The 24932-nt window shown below is 33.9% G+C and overlaps 1 protein-coding gene across 3 annotated transcripts in view; it reads right to left on the minus strand.

The window, feature by feature from the left end:
• The window catches only part of LOC129218032 (uncharacterized), a 184492-nt gene that overhangs the window by 41513 nt on the left and 118047 nt on the right, over window positions 1–24932 (minus strand). For all 3 annotated transcript variants that reach the window (XM_054852211.1, XM_054852212.1, XM_054852213.1), the window contains one exon: window positions 16545–16624. In XM_054852211.1, the coding sequence (XP_054708186.1) occupies window positions 16545–16624 (80 nt within the window). The remainder of the gene's footprint in view (window positions 1–16544; window positions 16625–24932) is intronic.

Consider the following 24932-nt stretch of genomic DNA (forward strand, 5'->3'; position numbering starts at 1 on the left):
GCAGTTTTCTTCAGTTTGTGAAAAATAAGCACAAACTTGATTATTGCAAAAACAAATAAATAAATAAATAAAAATTAAATGATTTAAAGCTTGCTTTTTTTTTTGGCCTCTTTCATATTTGAATATAGATTTAATTCTTTATTCAAAGACATGGGTGCTGTGAGGACTCTCCTCTTCTCTATTCAGCGGCGCTAGTGTCGCGCCTTCTCTATGTACTTTAACTTCTATCTTGTGCTTCCGGAACGCAGAGCAGTGCCATGGTTAATACTGTAAATACGTGTATATTCGAATAAAGTAAATTAAGTGTTTCTATCATATTTGTGCTATCCAGTAACATTGCCTCTTCAATTATATGACGGTCACCACAGTTAGTTGGCGACGATGGAAGAAAATAAGGAAGAAATGACCAAGAAAACGTAAAAGTTTACAATTCGGCGAAATCGAAAACAGCCGTCAATTCGTTTCAACATCGAAGATTCTCCAGGTACTCTTATTTGTTTTTTCTTTTCAAACTGTGACTTTATTTTCAAAATATGGATGCTGAACAGTTCAATACATTCATGGCTGCATTTACCCAGCAGCAACAGGCAATGTTAGCACAAATCGAAAAGCACTTGTCGAAAGAACATTCGAATGAAACTTCAATAAATTTAGTCAATGTATCTCCGTTCGAGAATTTTGATTCCAAACGCGAAAAATTTTCATGCTATTTAGAACGTTTTGATAATTACTGCACTATGAAAGGCGTTACTGACAATGAAAAAATTTCTCAACTTTTATGCGTGTCCATAGGTTCGACACACTACAACAACTTAGCAGCTTTCCTTGGACCGGAAAAGCCTGTCAAGCAGCTAGAATACGAGAATTTAGTCAAAGCATTTAAACAAATGTTGATACCAAAAAGGAATGTTGTTGTTTCGCAGCATTATTTTCTAAATATTTACCAAGAAGATTGTCAATCGATTGCAGAATTTGTCGCCGCTTTACAGCGCGATGTAGCCGACTGTGAATTCTCAGTAAAATGTGAATGTGAAAAATCTGTCCAAATTGCAGATGTGTTCCTACGTGCACAATTCATTCGTGGCCTACGTGACGATTGGTTGCGTGAACAAATATTACAGTCGGATAAAACAACCTTCGATGATATTCTGTCAAAAGCAATTGCTCTCGAAGCTTCAAAAATCGAAAGTAAAGAACTTACACAAAAAAATTCTTCACGTCAAACGCCATTTGATACTAATAAAATTTCCAGTTCTTCTACACGTCCACGTCAAAAAAATCGTTCCAGTTCTTTATCTAATTATCAAAGGCAAAAACCGGATTATAAAGCTCTAGGCATAGAAAATCTTTGCATAAGATGTGGCAGGAATAACCATAAAGTGAAAGAATGTAAAATCAATAAACAGAAATTGAAATGCGGATCCTGTAAAAAAATAGGACACGTCAGCAAAGTCTGTATTACAACTCTACTAAAGATGCCACGCCAGCCAGGTAATTCCAGTTCCATGAATTCTCTTCACACTGTTACGCCTGAAGCAGACAATCAAGAAATGACATACGGGATTAATTCTATAGACTGCTCTGCTACGCAATTTAAAGTCATTGACTTATTCGAAGTTTCTCAGGATACTGACAAGTACATAGTTCCTGTTCATCTCAACGGGAAGATACAAAATTTTGAAGTCGATTCCGGAGCCAAATTTTCACTATTGTCAGAGACTGATTTCAATCGCCTAAATTTAAATTTACCCTTAGAAAATTCTAATATTGCATTTCGCACATATTCTGGGGATATCATTCAATCTAAAGGAAAAGTACATGTTAATGTTGCATTCCGAGGCAAGAAAATTTTTGGAGAACTTCACATCGTTCCAGCAGGATGTGCGGCTCTTCTTGGTCGTCAGTGGATTCGAGGATTAGGAATTAATCTTCAACAAATAGACGCTGACACATCGAACACTGCAGTTCAAAGCTCACATGTCCACCAGGTTAGTCCTATCAACTCACTTTTAGATAAATTTTCGTCACTTTTCGCAGAACGAGTCGGATGTGTTCCCAACTTCAAAGTTGCACTTCAACTTTGAGACGGAGTAAAACCCGTTTTTACAAGGGAACGCGACGTTCCTTATGCTCTCCGGGAACGTGTCAACAAGGAGTTGGACTCTCTGGAAGCAGACGGAGTAATATCCTTAGTTCCTGCAAGTGACTGGGGGTCACCATTGGTAGTAATTCCCAAACTAAATGGTGGTGTCCAGTTATGTGTCGATTACAAATGTGGTGTAAATGAACGTCTAATTCAATCAAATCACCCAGTAAGAAGAATAGACGATGTATTTCATAGCCTCCGTAATTCCAGATATTTTTGTAAATTAGACCTTTTCAAAGCTTACCTTCATCTAAATGTTGACGAGGACAGCAGCATGATCCAAACCATTTCAACACATCGTGGTACCTATCGCATGCATAGGCTTAGTTTCGGAATCAAGACGGCTCCATCCGAATTCAATCGCATTCTTTCTCAAATTCTTAAAGGTCTACCGAAAACAGAATCATATTTCGATGATATCATTGTACATGGAGAAACACTAGAAGAATGTACGAAGAATTTAGAATTTTGTTTACAAAGATTGTATGATTATGACCTACACCTAAACAAACAAAAATGTTCTCTTTTTCAAGAGAAAATCGAATATCTCAGACATGTTATTGAATACAACAAGATAAGCAAATCTCCAGAGAAGGTCCGTGCTGTTCAAGAAATGCCAAGACCATCAAATGCCGATGAAATCAGACGATTTTTGGGACTTGTAACTTATTATTCCCGTTTCATTCCAGACTTTTCAACTATTTCATATCCACTTCAATGTCTACTTAGGAAAAATGCACCTTGGTTTTGGAGCGCCAGTTGCGAATCAGCATTTATAAAACTGAAATGTGAACTTTGCAGTGATTGGGTACTAATTCCATTTGATCCCAGTTTACCAGTTATCCTGACTACTGATGCAAGCCCTACTGGAATTGCTGCAGTACTGAGTCACTCTACAGAAGGCGTAGAACGACCTATTGCCTATGCTTCTCGTGCACTCACCAGTTCTGAAAAAAATTACAGCCAGTTAGATCGAGAGGCCTTAGCTATCATTTTCGGTGTGACGCAGTTCTTCAACTACGTATTTGACAAACCTTTCAAGCTGGTTACCGACAATGAAGCACTTACAATTCAGCAAGATTGCTTCGATATGCTTCCTACTTATCAAGTTTTGATTACTCTGTACAATTCAAAAAGGGATCTGAAAATCAAAATGTTGATTGCTTGTCCAGGGCACCAGTTCAAAAGCCCGAAATGTCAGTTGATGAATTCATAGGCGAAGAAGCAAATCAAGTATACGCCGAAAATATATTAAAGATTTCAAGTCAACAAATAACATCGCTGACCATCCAGATTGAAACAGGAAAAGATACAGAACTGAAGGAAATAATAAAGAAGCTAAACAGCACTTGCGAAGATTCGGAATTTACATTGCTTGATGGCATTCTTTTCCGAGGGGACAGAGTCGTAATTCCAAAAGGTTTACGTTCTACAATACTAGAGGAACTTCACGAAACTCATTTGGGAATAACGAAAATGAAGCAACTCGCAAGAAAATATGTTTATTGGCCAGGAATTGACTCCGACATAGAAAAATTAGTCAAAGGGTGCAAAGGATGTGCAGTAACAAAGTCAAATCCACCAAAGGTGTCTATCCATCCATGGGAACTTCCAGCAAATAATTGGGACAGAATTCACATCGACTATGCTGGCCCGTTCGAAAATTACTACTTCTTGGTGTGTGTCGATGCCAAGTCTAAATGGGCAGAAGTTGAAGTTATCAGAGATGCCCCAACAAGTTCCAAAACTATCCATCTACTTCAAAAAAAATTTCTCTTCTCATGGATATCCATATGTTGTTGTATCCGATAATGCTCAAATTTTTCAAAGTGACGAATTTCACACCTACAGTTCCAATCATGGAATTTTCCAAAAGTTTATAGCTCCAGGACACCCTGCAACAAATGGTCTTGCAGAAAGAAATGTGCAAACCTTAAAGAGGAAATTAAAAGCTTCATTCCTCGAACAAACTTCAATACCATTCAAGGTTCAAAACATATTGTTTCATTGTTTCGCTATAGAGCAACCCTCTAGCTTGTGGCAAGTCTCCAGCTGAATTATATCTAAACAGAGAATTTCGTATTTGCTTGAACTCTATCTTCCCATATCATCCAACAACATCAAAAATTTCCAGTGGTCCTGTGAGATCTTTTAAAGTGGGGGAGAGAGTCCAGGTCCGAGTCTTCATAAACAACCGAAACGTCTGGCAGTTTGGAAAAGTAATAAAAAAGTTTGGTTCACGCCATTATTTGATTAGGCTAGACTCAGGACGACAACTAAAGCGACATATTAACCAACTGCATTCGACCGGTGTGCCAATGCACCTTGAGGAGGACCCTTCTCGAGAGTGCCGTTCTAATGTTTCCAGTGATTCAAGACAATGAACTGTGGTTTTTGATGTTCCACGGTTTCCAGACAAAGCTCTTGCAATCTCCTGTGACAACCAGAATGCTCCCGCGGCAACCCAGAATACTAGCCAACTTGTTGTGCCAGTGCCTCGCCGCTCTCAAAGGAATATAAGACTTCCTTCACACCTAAGGGACTATCAATTGTCTTAAGGGGGTTTCTTAATTAAGTGGGGGAGACTGTGAGGACTCTCCTCTTCTCTATTCAGCGGCGATAGTGTCGCGCCTTCTCTATGTACTTTAACTTCTATCTTGTGCTTCCGGAACGCAGAACAGCGCCATGTTTAATACTGTAAATACGTGTATATTCGAATAAAGTAAATTAAGTGTTTCTATCATATTTGTGCTATCCAGTAACATTGCCTCTTCAATTATATGACGGTCACCACAGGTGCCATAAGCAAAATTGTAAGGGGGTGGGGCTCAGATATTTTCTGCATGGTTTAACAGGATATTTTCCCCATAGACACTGATTTCAGTACTACAGTTTGACATTTTTGATAAATTATTCATTAATGGCTGGAAAAGAAATGTTATTACATTTTTGCAAACAAAAAATACTAAAAGCAAGGAAGTTCTAATTTCTAGGGGGGGGGGGGTTCATCCTCCCTTGCCCCCTTATATGGGCGCCTTTGTTCAAGGGTGAGTAAGGCAAAATAATTATTTGCAGAAAAATTTTCAGTTAGGATTTGTGTTCAAAGAAAGCTTTCCATTTTATCTAAGTTTAATGCTAAAAACCTTGTGTATATCTCAAAAGTCAGTCTTATGAAATATCAACATAATGGTAGTACAATTATTGTTGTATCTTCTGCTCAATAATGTAGCACAGCAGGCCCTGCATATTGAATTACTAAACCAGTATAAAGTGCCTTCACGAAGTACTTCATATTTGACTTTCGAGTGGGAGAAAACTGGGGCAATTATCACACTGAAATAGTCTTTTCATTTATCACAAAACACCTAATCTCTGTTCTCAATGCATGGCGTGTCACCTTGAAGTCCTGCTAACCTATAACGTTTGCACAGTTCATGAGTTTCAGAAATCAGGCTGTTCCCCTTGACAAATTAAACTTCATGGATAACCTTTCTCATGCAGCAGCTGATGCAGTGCCGGACTTGATCATCTCTGTCTAGAATCTTTTTGGATAATATTTTACAGTTGAAAAATCAAAATACTGAAACACTTAATTTCTCATTTAAATTTAGCTCTTATAGAAGTAGAATTTTAAAATAAAATTTATGAAACCGAAGTCTCTTCATCCCAAGTTTTCAATAATTGTGTAATGATACTATGGGCGCAGACTAAGTTTTTGAAATATTTATTGCAAATGCAAATATTTATTCCCTTTTAAGATAGACAAATGTTGTTCAGAATGTAATACATGTTAATAATAAACAAGTTCCCAAAGAAGAAAAAAAACTTGAAAAAAAGAAAGTTTTAAAAAGTTTATTTTATTTTCCCTCTCCACCCCTTTATATTTTATCAAGGCATTCAAATAATTAGTTGTTTTCATAGGCACAGAAAAGTTAAGTGATGCAACTTCCGGATCTTCATGAATATGATCAAATTTTTCTATTGTAATATATGTTTTCTGTAATATAAATTTTAGTAATAAATTTGTTCTCACATAAATTGGTGTGTTTACTTTGATTGTTTCTTTTTCTTATGTGTTCAACATGTTTCATTTAAGCTTGCAAATTAAAATCCATGTGCATATAAGAATGCAAAACTTGAAACAAAAGCTTTAAATAAGAATCATATTTATATAATATAATATTCAAATATTATTTTTTTTTACTTTGCCGACTTAATGCAGTGTGAAAATAAATTCATAATTGATAGTTTCTTGTATAAAAAAAATCTTCAGATGTTCTCAGAAAGAAGAAAAAGAAATCAATGCAAACTATTAACTTAAATTGATGTGCATTGTAGGGCTTGACCGATGGCATTTTTTGGCCAATGGGCCGATGCCGATTGTTGGCCGATTGTTCAAAGATGGCCGATGGCCGATTGTTTTCCTCCAAATGGCCAACTGCCGATGGCCGATGCCGTTGGCCGATGGCATAAAAAGAAAAAATCAAACAGAAATAAATTAATAAGATTATCAGGGATTTAAAGGATCGTTTATTCATTTCACTTTACTTTCTACGAATAAGAAACGGTATAATCGCAAAAAAAAAAAAAAAAAAACAGATTTCGACCTAAATTTCTATTTTACGATCACCCAATTTAAATTTCATAAAGTTTTTCCGGCACATTTGTACATGCATATGTACTTAAGAACATATAGATGACCGAAATATCCTTTTTGAACGCCTCCTCAGTTAATTATCACAAATTCTCTTGTGATGTCTACATGCGCGTAAACTTGCGTCACTCAAAAACGTTATGTAATAGTAAATTTGAAAAACATACCTACGTAGTATGATCTAAAAGTTCGAGGACAAGTTGTATAAAACCTTACCCTGAATAGTTCACATTACCGAAGCACATCTATCTACAAAATAGTCACCTTGGACGACTATGCACTTCTGCCAACGTTCGTTTAGCTTTTAGAAGTACTCCTGGAAGACATTTTTCGCAACCTCCTGTAAGGCCTTTTGCGCTGCAGCTTTAACTTCATCGTGGGGAAGAAGGCGAGTTTCATGTTGAGGCTTAGCTCCGAGTGACTTTTACCTGTTCCCAGCCAAAAAAAAAAAAATTGCATGGACGTCGCTTTCTTCCGTCAGGAGAAGATAAAGCTGCATCATAGAAGGTAGCGAAAAATGGCTTCCAGGAGTGATTCCAAAAGTTTTATGAACACTGGCAGAAGTACATAGTCCCTCAAGGTGACATTTTAAAGGTGGACGTGCTTCGGTAATGGGAACTATTTTGAGTAAGGTTCTATACAGCTTGTTTCCGAACTTTTGGATCGTACTACATACAATCTGTAAAGTGTGTAGTTATGCTTCTCCTTTTTTGACTGCTGTATGATGAAAGAGAAAGAACAACAGCCAAAAAAATAAAGAAAAGAAAGAAAAAAAAGAAGAAAAACGAAGAGACTGTTTAATAACCAATAGATTTTTTTTTAAATTGAACATATAACTAAGATTTCAGTAATATTGTAATAATGTATGGATTTAGGTAAACTAAAAATAGTTTTAAAACATTAAGTTATGTTATTTAGTCATTCAAAAAAAAATAATAAAAATAAATAAAAATAATAATAAGAACAAAACTATGGAACCGTCAACAAATTACGCAATTAAAGTGGAAAGATTGCACGTAGACATTTTTTAGTCTTCAAATTAAACAAAAAAGGTATCAGATAAATTACAATATTAAATCATAATAGGAATATTTTTGTACTTATTTAAAATTTCTGAATAGAAAAGTTTGCATTTTTCATAAAAGCTATAATAGTGAAATACATTCTGCTGAAAAAAGAAATAGCCATAAAAAGAGCGAGGTTCTTAAAACGCAGCTACAATAAAAAAAACTCAATATTTACACCAAGTTAATAACCGAAATAAATATACTACTTGATGTTTGCTAACATGAACATATGACTGTTTCTGGAACGCCTGGAGCTTAGAGCTCCTAAATTCCCTGTATAATAAGTCTAGTATTGAACAATTTGATTGTTTAATCTTTTATGAAGCTTTACAAACAAATTCAAATTAAATTTTTAAATTTAGCAATAATTTTCTGAAATTAAAAAAAAGAATGCATAATAGAAAATTTTTGAAATTTTTCTATAAAAAACGAAAATAACTTATTCATTGATTTTATATAAATACATAAAAATCGTTACTTACAACAGAAAAAAAAATCGATCGCTATTAATGATGCAAAAAATAAGGCGCATTACGAAATATAGGTGAAACAAGTATAATATACGCAAAATGACATTTCTTGATCAAAATAAATAATCGCAATAAATATTTCAGAAATGCTTGAAACGACGAGGGAGGGTTTGGGAGGGGGGGTCACCCTCTGATTTTGGAGTAACTCACACTTCGGCCCCAACTTCGGCCTCATTTTTTTAGTACAGAACCGCTACCACCAACGCCTCGGAAGAGTTTCTGAATCTACTTCAGCACTTCTGAAGAAAAAATTCAAAAGTCCCTTTGATTTTCGAATTGTCACCATTCAAAACGTCTTTAATCAATTTCTTACATTAATGCTCTAAATTCTTTCTAAACAATAGATAAAGTTTGAAAAAAAAATCTAATTTTATGAATGGTGTTAATTTAAAGAACTCAGAAGTACAACTAGAGTTTAATTTCAGAAATTGAGGTAGTGGGAGGAGGCGCACGCAAGTGCTCTCGGAAATTCAAAAAATAGTCGTAAAAAATCGAGTTCAAAATAATCATAAAAATGGAGCAGAAAAAATCTTTTTAAACTTGCACCCGAGTTTGTATTGACGTGCAGTGGCGGATTTAAAATATAGCAAATGTTTCAATTGCACGAGAGGTCCCATAACTGTAGGGACACCGTAGGAGTTACAAAAATGCTTATGATAAATGTTTTACAACTTCTGTGATAGAGAAATGTGGCCCCAAAATGTATTTCGACGGGCCCCAAACTTGTAACTCGGCCGAAGTGATACAGAAAAGACTGCGTTACTGTGATTCATATTACAAATACTGAAAAATTAAAAATTACCGTCGGTTCAACGGAATCTAACAAAATGACACAAAAACCAAATCGCCATCTCATATTTGTTTCCATGGTTTCCAATGCGGCAATGTATCACCAAATGATCGTCAGTCTGAGACACTATATTAGTTTTACATTGAAATAAGTAATTAGTAGCTACAAAAAATGAGTAAACCGGCTTTTCAGAACACCCGATCGAAAACAAAAAGGGAAGTGCACAACTGGAACGTACGCACACCCCACATGTGAAAACTTAACCTTCTACAGCTTACCATCTTTGAGTTATGACTTATGAGAGATACAGTCGAACCCGCTTAATGGAATATCGTATAATAGAATACCCCGCTTAATGTAATAAACTTACAATGTACTACACCGTTGAGATGTGTTATTTTTATCCCGGATAATGGAATATACCGCTTATTAGAATAATTTTTCCTGGCAAATTGCCTATTCTATTAAGCGGACTCGATTGTATATACGTACATCCAACTTCAAGAAACAACGCAATAATTAACTTGTTTGGTACCTGAATGTAGTATTAAAAACTCTTTCAGGGGTAACTAAAATAGAAATTCATAATGAAATTTAAGTAAACAATTTTAAACTCCCAAAAACTCCCAAAAATCAAAAACTCCCTTTACTTTGTATTAAAAAGTAAAATAGCAAAGGTCCTTTTTTAAAATAAAAAAAAACATCGGCCTATTCCATCGGCTTTTTGATGTATTTTAAGGCCGATGGGCCGATGTTTCCTGCAAGTTAGCATCGGCCGCCGATGCCAATGCCGATGGCTAAATTGTTGAACCATCGGCGCCGATGCAATGGTCGAGTCCTAGTGCATTGTGAAATCCTGATATTGAGGATGAATAATAATTAGTAAATAAGTTAGTATTTGATAAATTAGTTTTTGTGATAATGGATAATTGGGATTTGTTTATTAAGCTTCAAGATAATTGATAAGAATAAGTGAAGTTTGGAAGTAGAAAATAGCTAGCAGTTATTATTTAAACAATATTTTTATATAAACCATTTTATTATTTTAAAAATTTTTAAAAATTGCTGTATGCAGCAATAAGTCATTATTGATAGTGTATACTAAAAATGATATCATATATGATATTACTTTCAGATATTTCCAAAAGGAGTAAAATATCTGTGTATTTTAACTTAGTAAACTTTGTAAAGAAATAAAATTAGGAGAAAATTAGAAAACTAATCAAACAATATAAAATACTTACACACACAAAAAAAAAAGGTAAGTAATTGTTTTACAAGTAGGCTTTTTTTTACAGGGATTGCTACTTATTAAGCTTCAAAGTAATGATCTAAAAATACAATGAAGATTGATTTCAGAAACATAGATTCAATACAAAATGTTTGAATAAAGTGTGATTGTAAAAGATTTGAAAATATTAGAACTGCATGAAGACTGCTGCATCTTAACTAAGTATAGCTTAAATTGAATGTATGCTTGAAAGTCATACACTTAGCGGGATGGCAGAACCAGAATTGGTTCAAAAGAACAAAAAAAATAATTTTTTTTTAATTTTCGATTTTTCCATTTAAGTTCAAGTTTCAAAAAAAAAAAAAAAAATTGGTACTTTTTTTTTTAAAAAATGAGAATGATTTAAAAATATGATGTTTTATAGCAATTTCAAACAAGAATGTTCTACAGTTCAATAAATTATAAACTGGTATATATTCAACAAAAATTAAGAAATTCTTGCTCATTTAAAGTTTTATATATATATAGTACGTGAAACACTTGATATAGTCCAATTAACATCCTGGAAAAGGTCAATATATGAACGGCTATAGTTCGTTGGACATCTTTCGGACATTTGATATAGCCCATTTAAAGTCCTGAAGAAGGCCAATATATGAACGGCTATAGTTCGTAGGACATCTTTCGGACATTTGAATTAGTCCGATTAACGTCCAGAGGATCGACTACAAAAAGCATGGTCCTAGACAACGCCGAAAAATGATCGACTGACATCATTTGGACAACCTGGGGATAATGTTTTTTTTACGTCCTGAGGATCACGAAAGGCTTAAGTCCTCGGGACCAGGCCGGACATCATAGGGACGAACTGGGGAAGAACACTTCGCGGACATTGAACGGTCCCTGGGATGTCCCTCGATGAGCACGGGATGAAATTCAAACGTCCGGAGGATAACCTAATGTTTTGAGTTAGTCCTGAAATGACGTCAATAGGACGTCCAAAGGACAAAGTTGTGCTGTCTGGGTTAATTAATTAATTTGTTAGTTTATTGTTTCATTATCTTTTTATTCATTCATTCATTCTTTCACATAATTATTCATTTCATCAAAAATACTTTTCTCAATCAAATAGAATTTCATTTCTCACTATGTCCTATGAAAAAAAAAAGAGTGAAAATTTTCCACTTTGATTTGAAAGCACAAATTTACTGCCAAAAAAAAAAAAATAATAATACAGCTGACTTTCTGTTTAACAACTTTCAAGGGACCACAAAAAATCATCCTCAAGTAGAATGCGTCCTTAAATAGAATGCTTTTAAAACTACAGCGGAGCATCCAAGACCCTGTAAATCCATCTTTAAATAGAGAAAAAAGTTAAATGGAGTGCCGTTAAAGAGAGAGCCAACTGTAATAATAATAATGTTTCAATGCAGGTTTTATCATAAAATAGATTGTTCTTTCTTTAGGTACTGCAATTTTCAAAACAAAATTCCAATTTGTCCAAATCGTTTTGAAAAAGCTAAGCCATCTTAACTATTTCACTTTGCCCCACATTCCATTACCTAAGGCTTCTCTGATTTGCATATCGACAGATGAAAAGAAAAAATAGATCATACATCTCTTAAAACTCTTGAAGAGCACTGCACTGTATGTACCCTTTTTTTCCATAAAAAAGGTTGAATATCTTGCAGTCAGTTTGAGGAATTCATTCTAAAACTTTTAATTTTAAGCAAATTAAAATAACAGAATGACTAAGGAAAATGTCAATTAAAATTTAATTGAGTTTTACAATTACAATATGGGGTATTTTTCAAATTTTAAAAGTTTTTTTCTGAAAGAACATGCTTAAGAGCCATTATTTTGAAGTTCAGACAAGGTGTGGCAGTGACCATTTTTGATTTTTATAATTTTTTTATATGTCAAAGTGGGTCATGAGAAGTGAACATTCTGAAATTTTTAGCCTTCCAAAAAATTTTTTTCGCTCGTTAAAAATTCCCAAAGTTTGACGTTTTGCAGCGCTTTTTAGAAAAATTCTAAAAGTCGCGTTTCAGTGCGCTTTAGCTCTTTACAGAAACACCACCCCACGGTTATGTTTATATTTATTGGTTGTACTGTATCTAGTGATGATGACTTCATAGTTATTTTGGTTGGGGGTTGTTGCTTTCTTCAGATAAGGGGTCGCAAAGTATGGATTTTATCCGTTTTCGCGCAAGTTGAACCTGCGTTATTTCTTACAAAAAGCCACCCCCCGAAAAAAATGTAACATATACTGAAAGTTTATACTATGAAGAGAGTAAATGGCACAAAATTTGTTTGAGGTTTAATTTTTTTTAGGAGAAAAATACCCTGATATTTTTCAAATTATCAAAAATTGTGCTTTTTTGATCGCAATTAACTCAAAACAGCATCACTAGGAAAAAAACCTTTTATATATTATGGTACCTGGCTATGTGTAAAACATCATGAAAAAGAAAGCAGCATGGGATCTCTTCTTGTTTTCCAGAAAATAATTTTTTTTGTAGCTCATTTTATGCGTTTTCTCGTACGTAAAACATGTGTCCAGTACGCAGATTAGATCTTCTAAAACTTTAAGGATGTAGTAAGAATGTATATGTGTGTGTATAGAGAAAGAAAAAGACTAGTAACACTTTATTTTTCTGATTTTTACAAATTGATGGTATTTTAATTGCAGGTAATTCAGAAAACGATAAATCCATATCATATATATATATATATATATATATATATATATATCATGAACAATATCTGCTTCACTTTCCTCTAAATGTCTATTTTCTATGTCATCTTCAAATACCTCTAAAAGGCTGTCAGTTCTTGATAAATCAGTATTATTCGCTTTTTCTTGCTTGGGATATCAGCTAAAAACAGTTTGAATTTGACTTTTTGTCAGATATTCGTTCGGTTGGGATATTTTTATGTCTTCAATCATCTCTGTTCTCATTGCATGTTCTACTTGGTCGGACGTCTGTTTTCTGCCGGTTTTTTACCATAAAGGAACTTTTCATAAAGAAATTCTATTTGTTTCAATGAAAATTGTGTACTTTTACGAGTTGGGAGAGCCCACCCCTCACATGAGATTTCCAAAATGTTTTCCTCTTTGTTTTCTCTTTTGTTGCAGAACATGCAAGGAGAATAGAGATGATTGAAGACATAAAAATATTCCAACCGAACGAATATCTGACAAAAAGTCAAATTGAAGCTGCTTTTAACCGATGTACAAAGGAAAAAAAAAAAGCAGATAATACTGATTTATCAAGAACCGACAGCCTTTTAGAGGTATTTGAAGATGACATAGAAAAAAGGCATTTAGAAGAAAGTGAAACAGATATTGTTCATGATATTTCTTCCATTGCTACGGACATAAATAAGAAAGAATTATTTTGGGATTGATACGATATATATATATATATATATATATATATATATATATGATATCGATTTATCGTTTTCTTAATTACCTGCAATTAAAATAACATCAATTTGTAAAAATCAGAAAAATAATGTATTACTAGTCTTTTTCTTTCTTTATACACACATATATACATTCTTACTACATCCTTAAAGTTTTAGAAGATCTAATCTGCATACTGGACACACGTTTTACGTACGAGAAAACGCATAAAATGAGCTACAAAAAAAATTATTTTCTGGAAAACAAGAAGAGATCCCATGCTGCTTTCTTTTTCATGATGTTTTACACATAGCCAGGTACCATAATATATAAAAGGTTTTTTTTTCCTAGTGATGCTGTTTTGAGTTAATTGTGATCAAAAAAGCACAATTTTTGATAATTTGAAAAATATCAGGGCATTTTTCTCCTAAAAAAAATTGAACCTCAAACAAATTTTGTGTCATTTACTCTCTTCATAGTATAAACTTTCAGTATATGTTAAATTTTTTTCGGGGGGTGGCTTTTTGGGGGAAATAACGCAGGTTCAACTTGCGCGAAAACGGATAAAATCCATACTTTGCGACCCCTTATCTGAAGAAAGCAACAACCCCCAACCAAAATAACTATGAAGTCGTCATCACTAGATACAGTACAACCAATAAATATAAACATAACCGTGGGGTGGAGTTTCTGTAAAGAGCTAAAGCGCACTGAAATGCGACTTTTAGAATTTTTCTAAAAAGCGCTGCAAAACGTCAAACTTTGGGAATTTTTAACGAGCGAAAAAAATTTTTTGGAAAGCTAAAAATTTCAGAATGTTTACTTCTTATGGCCTACTTTGTGATATAAAAAAATTAGGAAAATCAAAAATGGTCACTGCCAAAATTTCCGTTTTTTGTCTGAATTTCAAAATAATGGCTCTTAAAAACATAGGATTTAACCATTTTTTAAATAATTTGACAAAGTTTACTTTTTTTTAAAATTACAGTAAACTCCCGATTATCGGCGGTCGGATTAACCGCTGCTCGGATTATCCGCGGGTCTTTTCACATTCCCCCCCAAAATTATGATCGTGTGATTGTTCGCTTTTAATTTTTACATTTTTTTATAATCAATGTCAGTTGATGCATTGCAGCAATGTTTTCAGTTATAATTTAAATGCATGCGCGAGTGTTATTAATATTAATATATATATATATATTTTTTTGCCATCGTATACACTAAGTATTGTTTATTACTTATTATTCGGATTATCCGCGGTTTCGCTTATCCGCGGTTACCGTGCCACCCTATTCCGCAGATTTTGGGAGTTTACTGTATTTAAATTGGAGTGTAGATTCAATTTTAATTTTTATGCTTCGGCGCATGACATCGCAAATGATGAATTGTCATTTACTGTTGCCATTAGCGCAGAGCGCAATATTTAATTCAATGCTTTACTCATATGTAGTGGCAACGATATGGTTGATAGCAAACGTAGAGCACAATATTTAATTCGCTTCTGAATTATCATAACCTGGAAATGAGGAAGACAGTAAGCCTAAACATTCAATGTGCCAGTGGAATACGCCAAAGTACGTCATTTGTGATGTCATAAAGCCTTGTTGAAAAATCGGACATTTAAAAAAATTAATTAAAAAATAACTGTTGGGAAAATGAAAGTATTTTCTGGGTCCATGTTTTTTTCTTTTTTTTTTTTGCTCATTCTATCAACTTCAGTGACTACAGAGGGAAACAACCTCATGAAAGTGAAGAAAACATAACTGCAATTTTGATTTTTATTACAGGAAAATCCAAAACAAGGAATACGATTAAAAATGCAATTAGACAAAATGAAATTAATTACAGGAGATTTTTTTTGTCAGGCAGAAAATGTTATTGATATGGGTAGGGTGTCTTAATAAATCAGGACTTTAAGTTAAGTCAACAGAGTAGCATTACAAGTAACAAAACCGATAGAATGCATGGGTTTATCAATAGATCTATTTCAAACAAATGTAAGAAGGTTTTTCTGCCTTTGTATAGAAGTTTGGTAAGACCTTATTTGGAGTATGCCGTTTAGTTTTGGTCTACTTATCTCAGGAAAGATGCTTCTTTATTGGAAAGGGTTCAAAGAAGAACTACTAAGCTAGTAAGGGGACTTATTGCATTGTCAACCCACCCTTTCCCAATGCTTTCTGCGGTTTGCCAAAGTCGGTAAACAATTCCCCACTCATTTGTGCTACATGGGGGGACATGATTCAGTTGATTAAATTTATCAAAATTAAAGATGTTAAAGGAGTAAATTTTTGCATTGAAAGCAAGACAAGGGGTTACTGTTTTAATCTATTCAAATCTCAGGTTAACTTGGAAATTGGGAAACACTACTACTTTAGTAGGGTTGTGGGCACTTGTAACAGCTTACCGAAAGAAGCTGTAATGAGCAGAGGGATAGAGAGCGATAAGAGAGCCATTGATTATTGATGACTAACTAATTGACTAGGACTAGCCTAACTAGTTCCAGAGCCTGTTGCTTGTTGTCACATTTGTATTTGTATTATATCTAGTTAGTAGTATTGAAGCTAAGCCTGCACCAGAAGATGCTGTTTCACTACCAAAGTTTTAAGTTACTAAGCCAAAAAGTAAGACTTTCCAGTTAAAATCTGCACAAAGGTTAACATTCAATACTTTTTTTTCAAAATAAAATATTAAGTACCATTAGACAATTAACATACCACTTGAATTTGAACTACTTTCTGCTTCAGATAACATTTCAAACACATTTACAAGCTTCGACCTTGTTTTCTTTTTACGCCTAAAACAAAGGAAATGTCAATATTTTTATGGTAAACAGCATTATTTATTTAAAAATCAAAAAAATAATTCATAAACACTAGCTGATCAGTACAAAGCATTCACATGACATGCTGTAGAAAATGCTGGACTTATTTATTCCCAAAATGTTTCAGATAACCACTTAAAACTGCATAATCTTTCTTAGTTCTGAGAGAAATGTATGAGTATAAAGTTTCAAGTTATCTGCATTTCTAAAAAGAGTTACAAAATGCTTCATTTTCATTAGTCAAGTGGAAAGCAAGAAAATCCTAATGCAAACACGTTGAATGATTAAAAATTAACAAATTAAGATCTGAACATGTAGCATACTTCTAAGTAGGGGAGGATGGGGCACAGTGAGATGAAAAATATAAAATTCAAGATATTTGGAAACTTTGTTTCATTCGGGAAAATTTTAAGGTGTAAGCTTAAGTGCACTAACTTTTGAGACAAAAACTTCACTACTATTTGAAATTTTTGAGATAATATAAAAAAAAGGAAACATAAAATTTTATCTCATTGTGTCCCACGCATGGGGTACAGTTAGACAACATACGGGGCACAGTGGGACAACATACAAGGGCACAGAGAGTCAGCATATATGGATGAGTGACATAATAAGTTTAAAATCAAAATTAAATCATAATGAAAAACATATTCAAATTTCATTGTGCGTCAAAAAAGAAAATAATAAAATAATTTTCAAACCACAGAAAAGAATTATTTTGCTTTGTATAATTTATTTTTGTAGGAGCCGTTATCAACAATTTCATACTTTTGTAAGGAGCAAATGCAACATCTGATACAGTTGATCAAATGAAAATAGTCAAAATGATTTTACTTTTGTACAAAAAACAGCTGTCCAAGTCTCCATCGTTATCAGCTGCCATTAGAACATTTCCAATATAAAAGTATTTCTGCTTGATTAGTCTGGGAGCAGCTAGTTTCCCGTGCGATTTTTGTGATACAATTATGGGAGTTAGAGTTTCTGAAAGGTATTGGCACAAGGAAAATGAATTTGAATGTTGGCACCTCAGAAAATAGTGCAGGGGGGCGGTTATAAATGCTCTGGGGGGTGAGTGGCTTTCCGTTCCATTCTTGTGATACAATTATGGGAGTTAGTTTTTCTGAAAGGTATTTGTACAAGAAAACCGAATTTGGATGTTGACAATCCCGAAAAAGGTGCAGGGGGGCAGGGGTGGCTATAACTGCATGGGGGGGGGGGGGTAAGTTGTTTTCCGTTCAATTTTTGTGATACAATTATGGGAGTTAGTTTTTTGAAGGGTATTGGCATGAGGAAAACAAATTAGGATGCTGCTACTCCCAAAATGCTGCAGGAGGGCAGAAGGGGGGAGGAATCATAACTTCACTGGGGGGGCAAGTGGTTTTCCATTCAATGTTTGTGAAACAATTATGAGAGTTAGTTTTTCAGAAAGGTATGAGTGGAAAACAAATTTGAATGTTGCCAATCCCAAAAATGGTACAGGGGGCAGTTATAAAAGGGCTGGGGGGGGGCAAGTGCTATTCCATTCAATTTGTGTGATACAATTATGGGAGTTAGTTTTTCTGAAAGTTATTGGTATGAGAAAACTGAATTTGGATGTTGCCAACCCTAGAAAAGGTGCAGGGGGCAGGGAGGGCGGTGATAACTTCGTTGGGGGCAAGTGGTTTTCCGTTCAATTTTTGTCATACAGTTTTGAGAGTTAATTTTTCAGAAAGGTATTGGCAGGAGGAAAACGAGATTGGTGTTGCTACCCCCAAAAATGCCAAAGGAGGGAGGGGGGGGGGGGTTGCACCTGCAAACATAAAACAGTTATATATTCAACATTTCTCGGGTTACAACAAGCCTTCAAAGCATAAAATGCTTAAATTCACCAATAACATTATTATAACGCATAAACATCCGAATTTAATAACAGACACCTGTTTCGGAGCTATTAAGAGTGCTTTTTTCATTGTAAAAGATGTGAGTTGATGAATGAGTTTATGATGATTTGTAGAGGTGTTTCTTTTGGTTGCAGATTATAAAAAGTATTTTTGAGCAAAACTGACTTTTTTGCCAACATTGTAAATTTTAGGTAAAAGAACAGAAAAACTTCATATTTTGCGTTACAATCATTTGCTGTCCAAAATATTTAAATAAAAACAGGAATATAGAACTATATTTACAGAGATCAACACATAGGCACTCATTTGATACCGTTTGAAAGAAAAGATACATTTCAATTAACCATTAAAATAAGTTTTTTATATACAAAACCATTTTAGAAGAATGTTGGAATATTTTTCTTACTATGCCAACATTATAAATTGAAGGTAAAAGATCAGAAAAACTACATATTTTCCATTATAATTATGTGCTACCAAAACAGTTAAATAAAAACAAGATTATGGAATTATATTTGTAGATATCAACACATAGGCACTTAGTTAACAATGTTTGAAAAAAAATATACATTTAGATTGACCATTAAAATAAGTTTTTTATGTGCTTGACCATTTCAGAAGAATATTGTTATCAAGAATTTTGAACAATAAGTCAGCAAAGAAATACTAATGTATAACAAGAATTAAAAATCCGTGTCACTGTCAGATTCATCGGAACTGCTATCCACCTTCCAGTTAAAACAGTAATTTGCATCATCCAGATCTAAATATTCGCACACATTTGCTGCATCTGCATTTGCATAAAAGTGTGGAGCATTTACTTTTTTTTGCATGAGCATTTTACCAGTTCTAAAATTGCCTGTGGAGCAGGTTCCACTCTGGTCATCTGGGGAACAAATTTGTTGTTATGCTTTTTCCGACCATAACCAGCATCTGGCTCTGGAATCTTTGGACATGCAATGACATCATTTTGCAAAATCATGGTTTGATAGTGTGCTCTCATGATAGCATAGCGAAGATTATGTGAAGAGAGTATTGGGGGCATTTTCTCTGATTCAGAAATTTTCTTTTGAAAAAATTATTTTCAAATAAAAAAAGAACAGACTTTAAAGAACGAAAAGGAACTGAAAAGTAAAAAATAATGGATCATACTTATATACGATTTTTTACCCAAACGTATAAATCAAATTTATTTTACAATTCCTGTACAAAAATCAACTAAACTAAACACCCAATTATAAACTAAACACTGATTTTTATTACTGTATGATGAATTATTTTAATACCTAACTAATTATATACGATCTCTTAATTTTTAATAACCTTTTGAAGACGGAGCCTCCTATAAACTACTACCTAATGTAACTGTCAACCCACGTGAGTGAACACTAATTTAACTAAATGCGAAATTGGTCTTTAAATCTAAACCTACTCAGTTACGTTAGGTAGTAGTTTATAGGAGGCCTCAACTTCAAATGGTTATTAAAAATTAAGAGATCATATATAATTAGTTAGGTATTAAAATAATTCATCATACGGTAATAAAAATCAGTGTTTAATTTATAATTGGGTGTTTAGTTTAGTTGATTTTTGTACAGGAATTGTAAAATAAATTTGATTTATACATTTGGGTAAAAAATCGTATATAAGTATGATCCATTATTTTTTACTTTTCAGTTCCTTTTTGTTTTTTTGAAGTCAGTTCTTTTTTTATTTGAAAATAATTTATTTTTTGCTTTTTAGTGGTGTAAATATAAAATAAGTATGTAGGGTAGAGTATGTGGTTCACTCTTTACGTACATCTAGAGTGAGAAAGCACAAGAGTCTGAAAACAGCTAAGATCAACAAAATAGAGAAAGAAAAAGAGTACAGCGTCTCGGAGACTTCCGAAGACTGTGAAGAAATGCTTTTTCAAATGCGCAATTATTTACAAAGAAAATTGTCTTCATCATCAGTTTGACTGTATTAAAGTATGCTTTCCGAAAACAATTCACGAGTCACTAAAAAACGACCTAAATCGATTTGACTTTGCCCATAGAATTTGAAGAGTTTTCTTGATTTTTCAAGGATTCCAGCTTCAGATACTGATTAGATGACCATTGGATCACCTGCGAAGTATATACCTTTTCAAATGAGAAAAAAAAAAATCCAAATTAGCCTATGCGTGTTTCTGTTTACAACATACATAAAATGATTCTGACGAATTGAGAACGTCCTTTTTGAAGTCGGTTAAAAAAAGAAAAATTCTTAATGCGCATAACATTTTATACGATTGGTACTAAAAACTAATCTTTGTTCCTCTACAGGATTTATTTGTGCGTTAATCTAGTTAGAGCCATTTAAATGTCAATGATTTTCCTAGCTATTTTATATTTCACAATACGTGTCACGTAACTCGTGAATAAAACTACATTTCTCTTTACTAGGCCTCGTTATTGATCAATACCACACTAGAAACAGAGTAGGGTCTGGTGGGGTAAAGTGGTCATAAAATAGTAGGTTTTCAACTTAGGTGGATAATAAATACAATAAATTATTTAAATACTTCAACTTTTTTTGTTATTATTTTACATTGCATTATTAAAGAACACGTACATTGAATTTCAGGAAAAAAAATATTGATTTAAGTAGTTTTATAACATTTTCATTTCCCTTTGTATTTATGACCACTTTACCCCATGGGGTGGGGGAAAGTGGTCATAGCATGGGGTAAAGTGGTCATAGCTAAAAACAGCTGCAAAACTGTTACAAATAATCCTATTATTTGTATATTTCGGTTATTTTTATAGTTACAAGTATATGTACGAGTATATGCGGGTATGCACGAGTATATACGTGTCGTGTAAACAAGAGTAAACATGTTCAGATATGAATAAATACATGTATACATCAGATACATGCATGCATGTGCCTACTCAAGTATATTCGTGTATACACGAGCATATAAGCATGTATACGTGATTGCCTACAGGAGTGTATACGTGTCTACACGAGTATATACAAGTCACGTGTATATGCGAGTATATACGCGCAAAACGAACATTATTTGCGTGTTTGCACATGTATCTCGAGTATATACGTGCATACCTGAGTTTCTGAGTATATAAGTGTATAGTCGACGTATATACGCATATATAAGTGTACATAGATACACTACTGGCCATTAAAATTGCTACACCAAGATGAAATTGCGAGAATGAAGCTAAATTTTACACACGTGATAATAAAATTGACATTAGAAAGTGATTACAAAATTAAAGCAAATTGATCATTTATGGTTGGAAAAATCTCGAATAAATGGAGGTTTAAGTACCCTGTTAAGCCACTTCTAGCGGGAATGTGCGATGTACTTGAAGCGAAAGAATCGGGCATTGAGACATAACAGTCTCCTACGATATCCTGGGTCATCTCGTACCACAGTTGCTGTAAACGTGCCACTCATTCGATCAAACTCATACGTGTTAGCACTCACGACGGGGCTCCCAGGAACCATTTTTTAACATGACAATGCTCGGTCAAACACAGCAAGGGTGTAAAGGGATTTCCTCTTCCGCATTATCACTTTCTCTGGTCTGCGTGATGCTCTGATCTGCGATTTGTGACTTGTCACAAATTGAGCATATCTGGGATCACTTGAGACGGTAAATGGGACAGCCTGTAAGTTTGATCAAATTAGTGGCGCGTTTACAGCAACTGTGGTACGAGAAGACGTAAGACATCGTACGAAACTGCTGTACCTCAATGCTCGACCGTATCGGTTCTTAAATTCCAACTAGAGGTGGCGCAACAGGGTACTTAAACCTCTATTCATGTGAGATTTTTCCAGTAATAAATGATCATTTTGCTTTCATTTTGTAATCGTTTTCTAGTGTCAATGTTGCCATCACGTGTGCAAAATTTTGTTTCATTCAGACTATTCATTCTTGGTGTAGCAATTTTAACGGCCAGTAGTGTACTTACATACATATACGGGTATACACGAGTTAATTCGTGGATATATCCATTGCGTGTTTGATACGTGTCTACTAACGTATATATATGTGGAAGCAAGGGTATATACGTATGCTTACGTGTAAACACGATTCTATACTTTTTAGACGTATATACGTACATTAACGTGTAAACACCAGTACATGTATCCACGTATATCTACGAGTATATCCGCTAATATACATGTATGCTTACATAGTGAATCCAAGATCTTGGGCAAAATCTAAGTAGTGTGAAAGGGGAGGATAAGAAGCAAAGAATCATAAGGAACTTTTGGTCGTTGACGCGCTACATGCACACAAAGGCAGAAATCGATGGAATGAAAACAGGTCACAAAGATGTTACACAAAGATGATTTTACCCGACATTTTAGTTCTTAAGAAATATTTAGACAGTTGTTAAAAAGTAAGGCCTGTAGTAGCTCTAATACACGCATCGCAACAAAGGCGCAGTGACTGATGAAAGTTTTTCAAGAGTCTCGTAATTGCAACAGAGTGATTGCGACGCATGTATTACAGATGCCGGCCGCAAGTTTCATCAATCACTTTAAAACTTTCTTAAGTCGTTGTGTAAAATTGTCTTTTTTGTAATAAATTTGTGACCTGTTTTGCATTCATTAGTTTCTGGCTTTGCATGCATGTAGCGTGTCAGCGTTGAGTTTGTGGCCATATGTTTCTTATGATTCTTGCTTCTTATCCTCCTCTCTAACATCTTTTAAAAATTTGCCCAAGAGTTTAAACTCACCCTGCATACATGTATATCATATGCTAGTATGTAAGTGTCAGCTCGAGTACGTACGCGTATATGCGTCGTGTCAACCTGAGTATATAATTGTTCGTATATTTACGAATATAAGCGGGTATATACGTGTATAGTCGAATGTATATCTGTATAGATAAAAAATACTACGAGATACCCAAATACGTGTTTATTGGTGCATTTATGTAAATACGTATATATACGTGCATACACGAGTATATGCGTATGCATGCGCATATACTCATATATTTAACCTTGTTTACTATAAAAACAATACGTATTAAGTGAAATTAATACTTAATTTATATCTGCCTTATACTTAAAGATTAAGTGATTTTAAAAGAACAATATTCGTTAAGCCTAATATTATGACCACTTTACCCCATCTTACTAAAATTGTTCTAAAAAAATATTCAAAATAGATTCCGCTAACTGCTAATGAGTATGAGTTCTTGAGCCATGTAGGAAGCTTCCTGCTCAGTTAATCTGTTCATAATTCTAACAAACAAAATTTCCCAAGGAAGTTAAAAAAGGTGTTTATATTTTAAAAAAATTCATAATCACACAAAAAAATTTTTTTTTACCGAATGAAATTTTACCAGTTGTAAAATTTTGTATTCAAAATGTAGTTTCTAACTGCACTACTCTAAAATAAAATTTTCACATTCATTCGAACATTTATTTCTAAGGTATAGCCATTTATTTGAATTATGACCACTTTACCCCATTGACCACTTTCCCCCACCAGACCCTATCTACTGTGATGTTGTATATATGAAGATCAAAATACTACTAGAACAATGATACTAAATGAATTTCCTGTTTGCTTCAGAGGAGTCTATTCAAAAATTGCAATATGACAACGAATTATTAATGCAGGGGAAATAGTGAGGGAGGAGGGTACTCCCCCAAAGGAAGAGCCCCCTAAAAAGGAAAAATACTCCTCAAAACACCCTCCCTCGCCCATAAGGGGGCACCCCTGACTAATATTATTGTTTTATGGTACTTTCTTTAACACTGAGTAAGAAAGTACCTTTGTTTTATGGGGGGCACTTTCTTTAACAATGGATTTTATATTTAATCATTTGATATTGAAATTGAATGAAGTTTATTGTTTTTTGCCCATAATTTTTTTCTAAGGAACAAATATTGTGAAGCAAAGGTTTGGGTCTTAAGTTAGATCCCTTCTATGCATTAGACAAAAAAAAACCCATAAAAATCGTTTAAGTGAGATGCTATGAGTTTACAAGCAACAAAGGGCGAGTATGAAATTTTTTTTCCATCCTAGTGCAAAAATAAACTAAACTAAACACCCAGTTATAAAATAAGCACTGATTTTAATTACTATACGATGAATTATTTTAATACCTTACTAATTATATACGATCTCTTAATTTTTTAAAACCTTTTGAAGTCGGGGCCTCCTATAAACTACTACATAACGTAACTGACAACCCACCTGAGTTGAACACTAATTTAACTAAACACGAAATTAGTCTTTAAATCTATCCTCTCCCTCGATTTCTCCAGGATCCCTTATACCCGGACTTGAAGACCATTAGACGACAGGGAGAAGTATACCGTTTCAAACAGAAAAAGAATTTTCCTAATCTGTACAGGCGTCTTCTAGTAATCAGGGAACATAGTACATA

Source organism: Uloborus diversus, chromosome 3, assembly GCF_026930045.1.
Source record: "Uloborus diversus isolate 005 chromosome 3, Udiv.v.3.1, whole genome shotgun sequence".
Taxonomy (NCBI): domain Eukaryota; kingdom Metazoa; phylum Arthropoda; class Arachnida; order Araneae; family Uloboridae; genus Uloborus; species Uloborus diversus.